Source organism: Entelurus aequoreus, linkage group LG15, assembly GCF_033978785.1.
Source record: "Entelurus aequoreus isolate RoL-2023_Sb linkage group LG15, RoL_Eaeq_v1.1, whole genome shotgun sequence".
NCBI lineage: Eukaryota > Metazoa > Chordata > Actinopteri > Syngnathiformes > Syngnathidae > Entelurus > Entelurus aequoreus.
In genome coordinates, this window is record NC_084745.1 from 47,856,687 (window position 1) to 47,874,078 (window position 17,392).

The following is a 17,392-nucleotide window of genomic DNA, read 5'->3' on the forward strand; positions in this document are numbered from 1 at the left end:
CTACTGAAACCCACTACTACCGACCACGCAGTCTGATAGTTTATATATCAATGATGAAATCTTAACATTATAACACATGCCAATACGGCCGGGTTAACTTATAAAGTGACATTTTAAATTTGCCGCTAAACTTCCGGTTCGAAACGCCTCTGCGGATGACGTATGCGCGTGACGTAGCCCGGCGAACACGGGTATGCCTTCCACATTGAAGCCAATATGAAAAAGCTCTGTTTTCATTTCATAATTCCACAGTATTCTGGACATCTGTGTTCGTGAATCTGTTTCAATCATGTTCATTGCATTATGGAGAAGGAAGCCAAGCAAGCAAAGAAGAAAGTTGTCGGTGCGAAATGGACGTATTTTTCGAACGTAGTCAGCCACAACAGTACACAGCCGGCGCTTCTTTGTTTACATTCCCGAAAGATGCAGTCAAGATGGAAGAACTCGGATAACAGAGACTCTAACCAGGAGGACTTTTGATTTGGATACACAGACGCCTGTAGAGAACTGGGACAACACAGACTCTTACCAGGATTACTTTGATTTGGATGACAAAGACGCAGACGTGCTACTGTGAGTATGCAGCTTTGGCTTTTTTTTGCGTATGTACGTAACTTTTTTAAAATATATAAGCTTTATGAACCTTGGGTTAGGTGAACGGTCTTTTGGGCTGAGTGATTGTGTGTGTTGATCATGTGTTTGAATTGTATTGGCGTGTTCTATGGAGCTAGGAGCTAGCAGAGGAGCTAGGAGCTAGCATAACACGTACCGTACCGTACGTGCGCGTCACGTACTAACTTTTTAAAAATATATAAGCTTTATGAACCTTGGGTTAGGTGAACGGTCTTTTGGGCTGAGTGATTGTGTGTGTTGATCGGGTGTTTGAATTGTATTGGCGTGTTCTATGGAGCTAGGAGCTAGCAGAGGAGCTAGGAGCTAGCATAACAAACACGCAGGTGTTATTATGCAGGATTAATTTGTGGCATATTAAATATAAGCCTGGTTGTGTTGTGGCTAATAGAGTATATATATGTCTTGTGTTTATTTACTGTTGTAGTCATTCCCAGCTGAATATCAGGTACCGTGAGTATGCAGCCTTGGCTGCTAAACATTCGATAACTTGACCGTATGTGCGCGTCACGTACGTAACTTTTTAAAAATATATAAGCTTTATGAACCTTGGGTTAGGTAAACGGTCTTTTGGGCTGAGTGATTGTGTGTGTTGATCAGGTGTTTGAATTGTATTGGCGTGTTCTATGGAGCTAGGAGCTAGCAGAGGAGCTAGGAGCTAGCATAACAAACACGCAGGTGTTTTTATGCAGGATTAATTTGTGGCATATTAAATATAAGCCTGGTTGTGTTGTGGCTAATAGAGTATATATATATGTCTTGTGTTTATTTACTGTTGTAGTCATTCCCAGCTGAATATCAGGTCACCCTCGGCTCTCACAGCATCTTCCCTATCTGAATAGCTTCAACTCCCCACTAGTCCTTCACTTGCACTTTACTCATCCACAAATCTTTCATCCTCGCTCAAATTAATGGGGAAATTGTCGCTTTCTCGGTCCGAATCTCTCTCACTTCATGCGGCCATCATTGTAAACAATAGGGAACTTTGCGTATATGTTCAACTGACTACGTCACGCTACTTCCGGTAGGTGCAAGCCTTTTTTTTATCAGATACCAAAAGTTGCAATCTTTATCGTCGTTGTTCTATACTAAATCCTTTCAGCAAAAATATGGCAATATCGCGAAATGATCAAGTATGACACATAGAATAGATCTGCTATCCCCGTTTAAATAAAAAAAATTCATTTCAGTAGGCCTTTAAGACAAGATTAATCATGTTGTTTCATAAGCATTGCAGCATTTCAACAGTGATAATTTCCACTTTTGAGTGTCCAAAAAAATCTAATTCCTCTTTTTGTCCAACAATTTCCATGCATCCACACCTTTCTTTCTTTCCTTCCCATTGGCCAGTTGTGGGATGTCATTAAAGAATGCAATGACAAGGACACTAGTTGTTTTATTTTGGTGGCCATGCAGTCTACAACTTTCTCATCTGAGCCATCAAGTCATCCAGGCTTTGCTCGGTCTCTTCTATTGTCTCGCCAGCATCTGTATTCTGCTCCAGGAAAAAATAATGAAGGTTTAATTCCAAAGTTTATCAATAAGCCTCTACGTCATGACTGACCACAACTGGAATGGTGTACGCCGCAGCGATGCCTTCAGGGAGGTCTGCTAAAGCGGCCGCTGCTGCCTGCGTGTCTTCGTTGGCCTCCTCTGACACCAGTTCAATACCTACGGGGTGACATGAAGACCTTTTTTAACACCTGGCAACATGATCATGGTTGATGTGGCAGGGCTAACCCCATTCATTGTCCTCATGCACCACCGCCACCTCCTCCTCCTGGACCACCTCCACCTTCGGCCGCTCCGCTTCTCGTTTCTGGTGGGACACATTTCAAGCGGCAGGCAAGGCAAGATTTTTGGCTTATCATGCAATGACTTTGATCTTCACCTTGTACTCATCCTGCTGTCTCCTGCAGTGGCGGTCGTTGCACTGGGTGTTGGCTTTCATTGTCATGGTGGGGAAGAAGTCCTGCATGGCGTTGTAGCCCAGGTAATAACTCACGCTGCCGAACTTTAGCAAATACCTGCAACATCATCACAATCAGTTTCACCTGTTGATACTATTACTCATGCGTACGTAACCAGAGTGTCCATTGATTGCTACAGGTTTGTAGCGTTTCCAGTAGCCATTAGTGACCACACTTACTTGAGAACATTTTGGACCAGGACTCCTGCCACCACGCCCATTGTTGTGGGTAAACTGGCGGCGCATACGCCTTCCCTCTTGAGGGTCTTCTCGTCAATGTTGGTGGCCACCACCAGAGGAGGAGCACACTGCGGGAGAAAAGGTCAAATACAGGATTCATTTGAGGGTAAATGTTGAAAATCCCTTGTTATCGGATAGGACTTTATTGTCATTGCACAAATACAACGAAACTATGTTTTCAGCACAAACCCGTTCAAGATTAGACAAACAAACAGTGTACAGGGTTACAGAACAGGAACGCTGATGGGTCGCCAAAGGCGCCCTGTAAAAGATAAGAAAAAGGTAAAACGCTGGGGAAGATGAGTAAAAAAAAATACAATCTAGACTGGGCTCCTAAGGGGGCCTAGTCCAGAGTGGCGGGGAGTTGGGGCCTTGGAGGGCGACTGCTGCTATGAAGCGCTGCCAGCCGACCATCATCCCGAGGGGAAACAAGCGGTGGTGAAGGCGTGGGGTGGGGGAGGGTGTGTGTGTATATATATATATATATATATATATATATATATATATATATATATATATATATATATATATATATATATATATATATATATATATATATATATCTCATGTCGAGATTTTAGTTGTTTTACAAACTGTAAATGGCAAATGGGTTATACTTTCCACATTCACACACACACTGATGGCGGGAGATGCCATGCAAGGCCCTAACCACGACCCATCAGGAGCAAGGGTGAAGTGTCTTGCTCAAGGACACAAGGGGCGTGACGAGGTTGGTGGGAAATGGGGATTGAACCAGGAACCCTCAGGTTGCTGGCACGGCCACTCTCCCAACCGCGCCACGGCGTCCCCTGTATGTATGTACCGTATTTTTCGGAATATAAATCGCACCAGCCAAAAATGCATAATAAAGAAGGAAAAAAACATATATAAGTCGCACTGGAGTATAAGTCGCATTTTTTGGGGAAATGAATTTGATAAAAGCCAACACCAAGAATAGACATTTGAAAGGCAATTTAAAATAAATAAAGAATAGTGAACAACAGGCTGAATAAGTGTACGTTATATGAGGCATAAATAACCAACTGAGAACGTGCCTGGTATGTTAACGTAACATATTATGGTAAGAGTCATTCAAATAACTATAACATATAGAACATGCTATACGTTTACCAAACAATCTGTCACTCCTAATCGCTAAATCCCATGAAATCTTATACGTCTAGTCTCTTACGTGAATGAGCTAAATAATATTATTTGATATTTTACGCTAATGTGTTAATCATTTCACACATAAGTCGCTCCTGAGTATAAGTCGCACCCCCGGCCAAACTATGAAAAAAACTGCGACTTATAGTCCGAAAAATTCGGTATATAGAAAATGTCGCGATGACCATGAAGGGGCGTTGCAAGAAAGACAGAGACAGGCTCATCAGGAAGAAGTCATCTCAAAAATTAGATGCTGCTTGGTTATCACTGACATTTCCAGCAGGAGAGTGAGGTCCAAGGGCTTCACAATTAATCACATTTTCTTCACAATCTCGATTTGGGCTGTAATTTAATTAGGACGATCGTCTGCAATTTTGTCAAATGAAGCACTTTCATCAAAAGCAACAGCGGCTCGTCGTGAATGTCATACGTCACTGAAAATTTTAATCTGCCACAGAACTAGTGGAGGCCGTGGAACATTACCTAACTGACACTGAAATGCTAAGCTTCAGGATGGCGTCTCCAAGGCCCAGCTATAACCAGCCCGGTGTAAACAAAACTGCTAGTACCGCGACTATTGGGGAATCACTCTCAGGCTCAACTAAATAGACCAACAAAATAGAGAAGCCTGCATCTGCTATCAATGTGGAGATATGGGCCACATCTTGTGGAACTGCAAGGACCACGATCAGCCCACAGCCACATCTCATTTTGCTGCAGTATTTGTAGAGAAATGTGATCATCAACCAACATGCCCCATCTCCGTCAACAAAGTAAAGGAGAACTGCACTTTTTTTTTTTTTTTAAGTTTAACAATCGTTCACAATCATAATGGGATACAAGACGTTGGTTCTAACTCATAAATAAAAGCCGACTACAATGGAGTCAATGGGAGGTCCTCTATTCCGCCCTCTACTAAAACATCCAAAAAACGCCAACAATACTTTTGTGATATTATTATAAGTGTTACTGCAAACAAACTATTTATAGTGGCGCCATGACCACAGAGCGCTAACTAGCTTGTGCTGCTGTATTGACATCATTGGCCGGTGAGCTGCTTTCCACCTCTGAGCTTGTAAAAGTTAATTCTCGATCATAAACAATGCCTCTCACCTTAATAGTAGAACTATGAAGACATCGTCTGACAAGTTAGCCAACTTTGGCATCCAAATTAGAACCGGAAATGTCGAGAAAGACACAAACATGTTTGGTTCCGCCCCCTTTTTTCTTTGTGAGGATTATGAGTCATTCCTACTCAGCGGCCTAGTGGTTAGAGTGTCCACCCTGAGATCGGTAGGTTGTGAGTTCAAACCCCGGCCGAGTCATACCAAAGACTATAAAAATGGGATCTATTACCTCGCTGCTGTGCACTCAGCATCAAGGGTTGGAATTGGGGGTTAAATCACCAAAAATGATTCCCGGGCGCGGCCACCGCTGCTGTCCACTGCTCCCCTCACCTCCCAGGGGGTGATCAAGGGTGATGGGTCAAATGCAGAGAATTCTCGCCACACCTCGTGTGTGTGTGACAATCATTGGCACTTTAACTTAATTTAATTTAAACGGTAATATAACACCAACCAGTCGGCATCATAATGACAGCAGACCTAGAACAGTAAGTGATGTTTTATTATGTTTGTTGGCCCTCATGAAGTCTGCAGTGAGTAATTGGTGATATTGAAGGAAAAATCAAATGTAGTGATGCTTTTGTGACATTAGTGTGCCGCCATTTGCTTAAAATTAGCAAAATTCCTAAATATTGAATGTTATTATGAGTGTGCCTGTTACTATATTACATACATACATACTTAGTGTGCATTTAAAACCTTATTGGAGGTGTTTGGATGTTTTTTTAAGCCCTTTATAGGCATAACAAGGCGATAGGAGCCATAGGCTCCATTGTAAGCAGACTTTTACTCGCATTTACACACAGAATGTTGTGTGACAAAATCCAAGAGCGTATGTGTGAGACTGTGTGTAGATTAGCTGTTGAGTGTTACCGTAAATGTTGAATGAGGAAGCAGACAAAACCAAAGAGGGGCAACGCAGAAAGGATCCGAGATTCGTGTGAGGTCAGTGGGGCAGAGAGAGGCGTCAGAGTCCGGGGCGAGCGAGTAGTCGAGGAACGAGGGAGGCAGTCAGAGTCCAGAGGGAGATCCAGGGAGAAGTGAGACGCACAGCTCACTTTCAGGGCGACGGAGGGTAGGTACACCATTGAGAAACTAAGTTCCCGCAAGGATCCTTGGGTCCACTGGTCCTTATGCTGCTTGTCTGATTAGACCCAGGTGCGCGTATAGCAGATTGTCTCCGGCTGCGGCGACGCGGTCTGTGCGGCAAGCGCGGGGGGTGTGTCCTGTGGAGCTCACAGCAGAGCCTCTCGGTGCTCCCGCGGATGAGGGAGGAACAGACTGCGCGTGCGCCGTAACAGGGTGTATATTGTAGCGTCCCGGAAGAGATAGTGCTGCAAGGGGTTCTGGGTATTTGTTCTGTTGTGTTTATGTTGTGTTACGGTGCGGATGTTCTCCCGAAATGTGTTTGTCATTCTTGTTTGGTGTGGGTTCACAGTGTGGCGCATATTTGTAATAGTGTTAAAGTTGTTTATACGGCCACCCTCAGTGTGACCTGTATGGCTGATGACCAAGTATGCCTTGCATTCACTTGTGTGTGTGAAAAGCCGTAGATATTATGTGACTGGGCCGGCACGCAAAGGCAGTGCCTTTAAGGTGTATTGCCGCTGTGTACTTCACCCTACGTCCATGGACACAGTGGCGTTTTAAAAAGTCATGAATTTTACTTTTTGAAACCGATACCGATAATTTTGAAACCGATACCGATAATTTCCGATATTACATTTTAAAGCATTTATCGGCAGTCCGATATCGGACATCTCTACTTGTAATGTGTACGTTTCCTAAGAGTAAAACTTAAGTCCTGTTTTATCCATCGCTGCAACATAATAGAAAACAAGACTAGGGATGGGCGATACCACACTTTTAGGATTCGATACGATACCGATACTTTTTCTTGCATTTTCATCGATACTGATACCGATACCAATAATTTCTTATTGGCAGTTTTTTGTCAGTCAAAAATATTATTACTATTGTTATTATTTAAGACAAATCACAAGACAAATACAGACCATTTATTACCACATTTATAATGGTCAATATATAATAAAAGTACAATTAAAATAAATAACATAAATATGAAAAACAAATTAAATATTATATATAATAACTATATATTATATATAATAATAATTAAATATTAGGGCTTTCCAATTAACAGTCAAATCCGAATTGCAAGAAGCTGCGGTTATTTTTTAAAGTTTGTGATATAATTAGCAATTAATGAAATATGAAATAGGCTAATGTTTTCGAAATGTAAGAAATCATGTTACAGATTAAAACCAAAATCACATTCAATCATATATTCAAGATTTTCTTGGAAAAAAATAAAACTGTAATGCAAAGATGAAGAATCTCCAAATTGTATCTCTTTCTTATCTTGTTTTAAATACTCAAGCAATTTTCAACCAACAGTAAATTCCCCTGTGTGGAAATTATTTGAATTTAGGATAATCATTTAAACAAAAATATTCAGTAAACATTACTAAAAAAAACAAAAACTGCCTGTTTTAGGTCAACAATTGGACAACACTGGATATGCCTGGCTGCATCGCTGTCGGCTGGCTGTGTGTGTGTTGCACGTTGACGACGCTCATTCGCTGTCTCCTGTCACGTGACTGGGCCAGCTCTATACTCTGCCAGGTACAGAGGTGTCCCAGCACATAGTAAGTTAAGTAAGTCATCAAAAACATCTGAAAGTGATGCTTGCACCCCCCACACGCCGTTTTTTGGTTTATATCGATACTTTTTTCAGAAAAGTGATGCCAAATGAGTAGCGTGTGAGTATCGATATATCGATACCACAGGATCGATACGCACATCCCTAAACAAGACAAATACTTCTCTGTAATACAAGACCAATACATAGGACTTAAATTACGCCAAAATATGTAGAATATGCTTTAAAAAAAATCTGTTGTGAAGCCACAACATTTAAAGCGCTATGTGGTGACGGCCTATGTAGCACAAAACATAGTCAAACGAGGACCACCTGTAATAAAGCTGTTTTGTGTTTCTCTGACGTACCGCAAAGCAGGCAGTCTCTCCGGGAATGATGAGCTGAATGTGTCCTGAAACGGCATTCTCGCTGACTCCAGACTCCATCCAGACCTGTCCAAGCTCATTGCAAGCCTGAGGGAAAGGACGTGGAAAGGTCAGCGCATACAATAGGGAAGTGAGTCAATCATTTTGCAATGCAGTCTGCTGAAAATGATGTGAAGTGCCACTCTACATAGCAACTGAAGCAATGGTCATAGTTTGAATGGCCACAAAACACGTTTTAAGATGTTGGACAATCTACTGCCATTTGGCGGCAAAAGTGGATAGTGCATGCCCTAAATTTGTCACGTTTCATGTGTCAGGTAAATCGCGACGTATGGGGCCATATGAATCCCCGTCCTACTGATAGTCTAGAAGCTCTGTGTTATGTTGTTTGTGGCACTTACTGCATTGATGGCCATGCGGGCCTCGAAGTTGTCCACGCAGCTCAGGACTAAATCCACTGGCTTTCCCTCCGCGATGCCTCCATGACTAAGAAGACAGGGGAGCACTTAGGAAAAGTTCCACTGAGGGCGGAGCAAAACAAGCAGGACAAAAACAAAACACCTGAGACGTTCCATAAAGTGAGTGAAGTTGTCCAGTGTGGTGATGTTGTAGTTGTGGGTCTCAAACGACACATCTGGATTGATGTTCCTTGGTGAGGAGGGAGAAGAATCAGTGTGGAGGCAAAACTTTTGTTTGAAGTAGTCTGTCCCTCCAGGATTTTATGTGACTGATATCGCGGCAGCACTTTAAAAAAAAAAAGTCCGGCAAAAGTTGCAATGTTTAAAGGCTTATTTGTTCCAATACATTTGCTTGTGGATTTATGATTAATGTTTTAAGTCTTTTTTGTAACTCTGACTCAAAAAAGCACAGGATTTTTAACAAATCCAACAAAATATGCTGTATATATTTTCAAGTACCGTATTTTTCGCACTATAAGGCGCACCGGATTATAAGGCGCACCTTCAATGAATGGCCTATTTTAAAACTTTGTCCATATATAAGGCGCACCGCATTATAAGGCGCATAGAATAGACGCTACAGTAGAGGCTAGGGTTACGTAGTTGCGAGACCTGTTGTGGCTCAATATTGGTCCATATATAAGGCGCACCGGATTATAAGGTGCACTGTCAGCTTTTGAGAAAATTGAAAATTTTTAGGTGTGCCTTATAGTGCGGAAAATATGGTATATATATACAGTGTTTCCCACACATTCATTTATTTGTTGCGGCCCGCCACGAAAGAATTACGTCCGCCACAAATAAAAAATTTTTTTTTTTTTTTTTTTTTTGTCCTGTCCAGCTTCTCAGGCAAATCATATAGTTGATGTAGATGCCCATATCGGCTGTTCAGATTTACTTTACAAAAGAGAAGTGTAGGATACTTCTCTTGTTGCCTTATTTGTATTTGACCACTACGGTTTTCTGTTTGTTACTGACTGTGGCAGGACACCTCTGCCTCTGTTTCACTTTATGTTGCTGGTAAATAATATGGTTGTAGTAGTAGGCTAAAGTTAAATTATTTAGTATGCACTAATTAAAGGGGCAGAGCTTTAAGAGACATTTTAGCTTTTATATTTTATAAGATATATTTTTTGTAAGAACCACAATTAATATTAATATATTTCAGTGAATAACTTATTGTTCAAATCTGTATATAAATATGTACATAAAGTGTTGTAATTATATTGTAAAATGGATGGATGGATGGATGGACGGACGGACGTTTAAAACAAAACTGTTATTATTAATTAGTAAGTATACATTTTTTGAGCCTTTTTAGAGAAAATCATATCATTGTAGTGAATTATGCAAATTACTCGATGATGTCATGGTGGTCACGCCCCCACCGCCACAGGTATCTTGGCAGTTTATGGGAAACACTGTATGTATGTATATATATACTGTGTGTGTATATATATATATATATATATATATATATATATATATATATATATATATATATATATATATAATCCGTTCATGAATGAGTATATCCGTTCGGCCACCGTGTTCAATGGAGAAGTCTGATCTACAAAATGTGAGGGAGCATACCCCTTCCCCTTCGAGCTGTCCTGGATGAACCAATCATTTTGGAACTTGCAAACGTACTTCTTCTTACTCGTCGTCGCCATGTCTCTTCTTCGTTCTTCTGCTTTGTCTCTGTTATGTTTTTGGACATTACTACTTGCCGTAGTTTTGAAGCAATGCATGATGGGAATCCGGATGTTGTGTGTCAGTGTATTAACGTGCCGGCTGGAATAAGCACACGCTGAGAAATAGCTCCGTGCCTGCCTACTTTATGGGTTATAGATCAACCTATGGATAACGGAGACATATATAAAAGTCTCCTTTTCAGGTGAGAGAGGACGCAATATTGTTGTCCGGGAGAAATTCGGGAGAATGGTTTCCCCTGGAGGGGCACTGAAATTCGGGAGTCTCCCGGGAAAATCGGGAGGGTTGGCAACAACGTTCCCTCTAAGGTGCGCGCCTGTGCAATTGCGCACTGCTCAAGCATCCTCTGCGCACGGCAAATCTATGCCACGCACAAAATCAAATAAAAAAATAAGCGCATAACAATTTTCGACATACGGACAAGACGGAGAAAACCGTTTTCGTCATCATTGTTCAAATATTGTAACGTCTGTCGAGACGCTTTGAGGACATGAATTCCATCCATCACTTTACTGAGCAAAACTCTTTATTGTTGGCCATAAACACATCACCAAAACATTAGTAAAAAAAATTATATTTAGCAAACTGGTCATTTTCTGCAGTACAAACCAGACAGAAACCAACTTTGTTATATCAACAGCAGCTGCTCGCTCTTTCTCACTTGCGCCAACACATGCAGATATGGCACTTAGCCAGTGATGCGTTTACAGCCACACAAAAAGTGTAATTCCAGGTCGTTACACTATGATTTACCAATCAAATGTGTGCTTATTCTAGTCTCGTTTATTAGGAATCTTAATTTATAAATATTAATCATGAAATGCTGTTAGTATATTATATAAATACTAATAAAAATATATTTTTTACAAACAGGAAGTTGCAGGAATGTACACATGATCCCCTGCTTACATCTCATTGTGCAACATGTGAATGTTTTAATGGGAACTAAATGCAATGTCTGAAAGGGGTACAAACTATTTCCAAAGCAGGACCTCCACCCAGACAAACAATACAAGTACACAGTTCATGAAAAACAATATTTTTTGTTATTGTCATTGTAAGTGGGCCTAAACACTTTTATTAGAAATGGAAATGACTGCTGTCATTTGATTATAATAATAAGAGAATGTTGTCTGTCTATCTGTGTTGGCCCTGCGATTAGGTGGGGACTTGTCCAGGGTGTACCCCGCCTTCCGCCCGAATGCAGCTGAGATAGGCTCCAGCACCCCTCGCGACCCCGAAAGGGACAAGCGGTAGAAAATGGATGGATGGATGGAGGTTGAACTTGTTATTTAGTCAGGTTTGGGACAGGTGTGCTGCTGGTGTAGCCACAGTGTGCACGTCTGACGTTGCTCACATGGGCTCCACTGAATGTTCAGGGAGTTTTTGCATTTGCTCACACACATGAAAAATTAGAGGGAACATTGATTGGCAAGTATGTCAATAATGGGTGTTCAGTTCTTTGAGAAAAGTGGAAATAAAATCCATTCCATTATTATTATTAAAGTAATGAGGCCGCCCATAATTTTGTGGGGATAGGTTGAATTTGCGGGACGATGGTCACAAACCCTGGAGGGACTGAAAAGTGCACCTGGCGTGTACCTGAGCGTGTGTTCGGCTGCTTCAACCTTGCTGAGGCCGGCCTGGTGAGGCTGGAAAAACAGTCTGTTCATGTTGGCCAGCTCCACTTTGTCATAGTCGAACAGCAGCAGCTGACAACACATGTGGCCACGTTATCCCGCGCCATCTTGCACCGCGTCAAACATGTTTACTGCAGCGCCGGCTTTACAGATGCCACGGTCTTTTATGCACAGGACGTCGCAGAAGAAGGGCGTGTCTTATTACCTTACCAATGCCACATCTAGTCAGCATTTCCGCTGTCACACTGCCCACTCCACCAACACCCACCACGGCCACCGTGAAAGTCCTGATGTTCTGTCAACAGAATGACAACAATTAATCAATCAATCAAAAAACAGAGCAGCTAGAATGGCTTCAATATTTAACTTGCCTCATAATTCTCCACAATGCCCATTCTCTTAAGGGCCATCAGGCGGCTGCAATGACAAAACGGCTAGGATGACTCACAACAGGCGGCGTCCACTCAGGGCGGGGGCCACGCAAATAAAAGCAAAAAAAATGTACTTAAAAAATTAAACGTCACCTGTACGGGTTAGAATCCACCACGTCTGCGCTCATTTTGTCAATTTTGGGTCGGTGTGCTTGCTGCAGCCTGCGAGCATCTCCCATCGCGCTCTGCTGCTGCTTGCACTTAATCAATTCATTCTCCAACTCCCTCACACGGAGCTTCAGTTCCTCCACCGTTGCCATGACAAAACAAAACAACACACAAAAGGCGTAATCAACAATAGAAAAAGAAAGAAAATGTAGCGCCAATGGCTAAAGACGCCAAGTTGAGACTGGACACGAAAAAGTACACGTCTTCACAACTCAGATCAGCTGGCGGGATGTGTGTTACAGTAAACAATGTCCGGGCGGAAGTGTGAGACGCATTAGTTTTCCGGGTTTGAGACAACGTAATCCCAAATTGGCTGCACAGTGTTCACATCATTTCCAGTTATTTTATAAATATTCAACTTATTTTTGGATTCCGCCTTAAATAGTCCGACCACCGTCACTGGAGGATGCGAGTTTTAAAGAAATCCTAGCGCAGAGCAGGGGTGACCACGCCCCTCGCTCCCCGGAGCTCATTTGATTGGTCGCTGCAAAGTCCCTTCTTCTTCTTCTTCTGGCTGCTCCCGCTGATTTCTCACGCAGTGCGCCACTTTTACCCCCATCGGTCGCGGAGGGAAAATTGTTCATTACGACACCTGCTCAATTCGGGAAACATTCTTAAGGTAAAGTCCTCATAATGCCAAATGCTCGCCCAAATACAAGTTGTACACACTGCCAGCAGCCAGGAAGCAGCGACGCTGAACCTCTACTTTTAGGGGTAGGTTAGACTTGTTTTCCATGATATTAATACTGTTAAATAGGATTAAATTGTGATTGCCAACAGCATGCTCTAGTCCAGTGTTTTTCAACCACTGTGCCGCGGCACACTAGTGTGCCGTGAAATACAGTCTGGTGTGCCGTGTGAGATTATGTAATTTCACCTAACTGGGTTAAAAATATTTTTTGCACACAAGTAATTATAATCCGTAAATAATGTAAATAATTCAATGTATATACCCTGATGATTATCTTGTGAGATGACTGTATTATGATGATATAGTATATATCTGATAGTATATATCTGTATCATGAATCAATTTAAGTGGACCCCGATTTAAACAAGTGGAAAAACTTATTCGAGTGTTACCATTTAGTGGTCAATTGTGCGGTACTTCACTGTGCAACCTACTAATAAAAGTCTCGATCAATCAATCAAAAAATTGTTGAGTGTCGGTGCTGTCTAGAGCTCGGCAGAGTGACTGTGTAATACTCTTCCATATCAGTAGGTGGCAGCGGGGAGCTAATTGCTTTGTAGATGTCGGAAACACGTTGTGTCGTGATCACAATATGCAGACGACAGCGGGAGGCAGCGTGCAGGTACTAAGGTATCTTATGCTTTAACCAAAAATAAACAAAAGGTGAGTGCCGCTAAGAAGTGAAGTATATTTATATAGCGCTTTTCTCTAGTGACTCAAAGCTCTTTTACATAGTGAAACCAATATCTAAGTAACATTTAAACCAGTGTGGGTGGCACTGAGAGCAGGTGGGTAAAGTGTCTTGCCCTAGGACACAACGGCAGTGACTAGGATGGCGGAAGCGGGGATCGAACCTGCAACCCTCAAGTTTCTGGCACGGCCACTCTACCAACCGAGCTATACCACAGAAAAAGGCATTGAAGCTAAGGCATGGCTATGCAAGACGAAACTAAAACTGACCTAGCTGCAAAGTAAACAAAACACAAAATGCTGGATGACAGCAAAGACTTACAGCATGTGGAACAGAGACGGCGTCCACAAAGTACATCCGTACATGTCATGACAATCAATGTCCCCACAAAGAAGGAAAGCGTCCGCACAACTTAAATAGTCTGGATTGCGAAAACAAAGCAGGTGCGGGGAATAGCGCTCAAGGAAGACATGAGACAGGAAACAGGAAAATACCAACAAAACAGGAAAAAAACACCAAAATTGGAGCGCAAGACAAGGACTAAAACACTACACACAGGAAAACAGCAAAAAACTCAAAATAAGTCACGGCGTGATGTGACAGGTCATGACAGTACACCTACTTTGAGACAAGAGCTAAAGTGATGCATGCTTGGTTATGGTTTGAATTTATATCCAACAATTGTGAAAACTACTTTTTATTGTCAATATCGGCTACTGAGTTTTGTTTTTTAATGATTTCTGCTTGTGGTGTGCCTCAGGAGTTTTTCAATGCAAAAAATGTGCCTTGGCTCAAAAAAGGTTGAAAAACACTGCCTATGTGGCCCTTTGTTGTGAAAACTTCTTCAGAAGCTGTAATGCTGTTTTCCTTCAGAAACTATTAGGAACCCTGGTGATTGAAGTTTGTTCGACCGGCAGTTGATATGTGTTGTTAGATGGTGCTTAAACAAGTATTGGTACTAAGAACTTTCAAAATGGGGTCCCAGGGACCCCATCAAGTCATAAAAATGGGGTCCCACAGTAAATCTTTGGGGTCCCACATTTTTCTAACTGTTTTGAAAACAAATGATAAATGTATGCATTATCCTGTTATATCTCACATTCTATATTGTGTTTTGGAAAAAGGTTGTCATAAACGTTACTTAATTAATTAAAAAAATAATACAAAATAAAAAAAAATTTATGCACATGTAAATGTATTCAGTTATAAACATTCATGTTTCCTTCATGGATCTAAACTTTACCACTGCCGGTATTTTTTTCTATATTTTTATTGTAATATTTTCAGAATGTGTTTGTTCTATTTTTGGCCAAAGTAAGGCAAAGAAAACAATCTGCCATGATTTTAATAGTCCGGCCCGTGTGTGCAAAGGTTTTCCTCCATGCGGCCCCTGAGCTTAAATGACTTTGACACCCCTGCATTAGATTATCAATATTTCAAAATAATTCTCACCAATAGTGTCTATAATTGTGTAATGTATACACTTGGACTTTTTATTACTGCCTCGAGCAGCCTCCACGGGGCCCTAAGCACAATTAGATTTTGGGGCCCTCTATTTCAACCAATAATATTGATTGTTGATCATTCACACACCTACTATAAACTCATTGCAGCTCTGGCACTGTTTACATTTTCCTATTGTTAGCCTGGCCTGTCTTTACATATGTCAACTTCTGAGTGGGGAAAGTTGTTTGGATTGGTTCATACATAATAATGCTGTGCCGAAACAACTAGAAAATATACTTGTGGTCGTTTACTAGTGATTCCATCGATCTCCACATGACAGCGGTAAAATCTGTCCAATCATACCAAAGAAATTTACAGAAGTATGAATTTAAAAAATTATTGTTAAATTTGTGATGTCTTGCCGGCCACACCGGTAAAATCTGTCCAATCATACCAAAGAAATTTACAGAAGTATGAATTTAAAAAATTATTGTTAAATTTGTGATGTTTCGCCGGCCACACCGAAAACTCCGCCGTAGTGTGGACATCCATGAACTAGTATTAAAACTATATATGTATGCATATATATAAGGGCCGCGGGGCCCTGAGCAGCCGCTTTTTTCGCTCTTGCCTCTGGCCACAAGTAATTATTTCCTCTAAGTTATTTAGAACAAAGCAAATACCACCAGCCAGGCATTTGAACGGCTCTTTTCAAGAGAATTTTGACAAAGGTCCAGCACCCTTCCATAATAGAGTTTTGACGTTCGCGAACGAGTTGAGTCTTTTGAACGGCTCTTTGAAGTGAAACCATTCGCAGTTGTAATTTGATAGGATGAAAGACGTTCTTTATGCAAAGTGCGGATGCTGCTCTCTCAGAAACAAATTCAGAATCACAATCCAAATCAGTTGTATTGGCTTTATTTATTGAAGGAGTAGTGACATTACCGAGTTAAGAGTCGTCCCAGAATGCTCTCTTCATGCGCATGCAGGCAGTAAACTTAGGGGAGGAGTTAAATAAGCGCCTGGAATGAGTGGAGTCTTTTAGCAGCTGTATTCAGAATTAGAAAGAGATATTAGCAACTGGAAAGAAAATCAAAATAAACAAAGGACAAAGGAAGCGTAGCATGTGGATGCACTGACATGCAAGTTAAAGCGGACACAATGACGTCACTGTCTAAGAATGGGGAAATGACACCATCTTGTGGACACAAAACAAATTGGATTATCAATATTTCTAAAATAAAATAAAAAAAGATGTAATGGCAATCTTCACCTTCAAATGTTCCAATTTATTGTCATTACTCAACAGGTTTGAGGGAGTGATCCTACGCAGTAGCAAACATTGTATATGAAGTGAGGTCCAGTCGGAAATCCAGTTTATGCATATTTATTAACGAATTTGCAGGGTGAATGAAACATACCAGGGATTATTGCAGTGATATTGTGTTATATGTTCTCCTGCCTGTTGCTGTGGTTAACTGTTGTTGTCTGCTGCTGTCTGCTGCTGATAAGAACGGTTTGTGCTCCCACACCTGAGTCCTTCCTCGTTTGGCTCAACTGTGCTCCTACATATGCCTTCCCCCCCTGCACTGCTCAACCCAAAAAGCCCGCCACCTAGTGACAAAAGAAAGTAATGCCAACACAAAAATGAGGATGCCTTAAATGGCTTCTACAAAAGAGTTCCATCCTTCTATAGTTTATATTTGTGTAATGTAAACATTTTGATTTATTTGACCAAACCTTTAACTTATTTCCTGCCACAGAATACATACATTAAGAACATACAATATTATGACGACTTCATTAAAACGGGAAGGCTCCCACCGACCCAATTGCTTACCAATAATCATCATTTTCAATTAATGTATTTAACGTACTCTTCAGACTATATCAGTAAAGATAGTGATTTGCTTTCAACAAGAGAGGGGGTGCACCGTTCCTGGAGGTACTGTAATACCAGGTCGATGCGTGGAGTG

At 41.4% G+C, this 17,392-nt stretch overlaps 2 protein-coding genes and 1 non-coding gene across 5 annotated transcripts in view; 1 reads left to right on the forward strand and 2 right to left on the reverse strand.

The window, feature by feature from the left end:
* Window positions 1–17,392, forward strand: part of nphp3 (nephronophthisis 3) — a 136,061-nt gene that overhangs the window by 56,744 nt on the left and 61,925 nt on the right. Inside the window, exon 1 of one of the 3 annotated variants that reach the window (XM_062021674.1) lies at window positions 13,189–13,207. The exons of 1 other annotated variant lie outside the window; for it this stretch is intronic. The gene's annotated coding sequence lies outside the window, so the exon portion shown is untranslated. Of the gene's footprint in view, window positions 1–13,188; window positions 13,303–17,392 lie in introns of those variants that run through there. One more of the 3 variants, XM_062021673.1, reaches the window with a different exon arrangement.
* On the reverse strand, window positions 1,833–13,005 carry uba5 (ubiquitin-like modifier activating enzyme 5). The gene is made up of 12 exons (XM_062022094.1): window positions 12,514–13,005; window positions 12,361–12,406; window positions 12,195–12,284; window positions 11,952–12,061; window positions 8,740–8,826; window positions 8,580–8,664; window positions 8,161–8,265; window positions 2,780–2,907; window positions 2,522–2,657; window positions 2,371–2,449; window positions 2,195–2,301; window positions 1,833–2,125 (listed from the first exon to the last, which is right to left on the reverse strand). The coding sequence occupies exons 1-12, from the start codon at window positions 12,678–12,680 to the stop codon at window positions 2,048–2,050; spliced, it is 1,218 nt and encodes a 405-aa protein (XP_061878078.1). The 5' UTR covers window positions 12,681–13,005; the 3' UTR covers window positions 1,833–2,047.
* The window catches only part of LOC133630558 (U2 spliceosomal RNA), a 191-nt gene continuing 138 nt past the window's right edge, over window positions 17,340–17,392 (reverse strand). The window contains exon 1 of the small nuclear RNA XR_009821277.1: window positions 17,340–17,392. This exon is cut by the window's right edge and continues 138 nt beyond it. This is a non-coding gene — a small nuclear RNA (U2 spliceosomal RNA).

Bases quoted from the DNA above. Each gene is read 5' to 3' on its own strand.
- uba5 (XM_062022094.1), bottom strand. From the start codon at position 12,680: ATGGCAACGGTGGAGGAACTGAAGCTCCGTGTGAGGGAGTTGGAGAAT. The intron at 2,302-2,370 runs GTTAGCCCTGCC...GTCACCCCGTAG, and splicing joins GCATGAGGACAATGAATGGG to GTATTGAACTGGTGTCAGAG. The intron at 2,126-2,194 runs GTCAGTCATGAC...TTCCTGGAGCAG, and splicing joins CGTACACCATTCCAGTTGTG to AATACAGATGCTGGCGAGAC.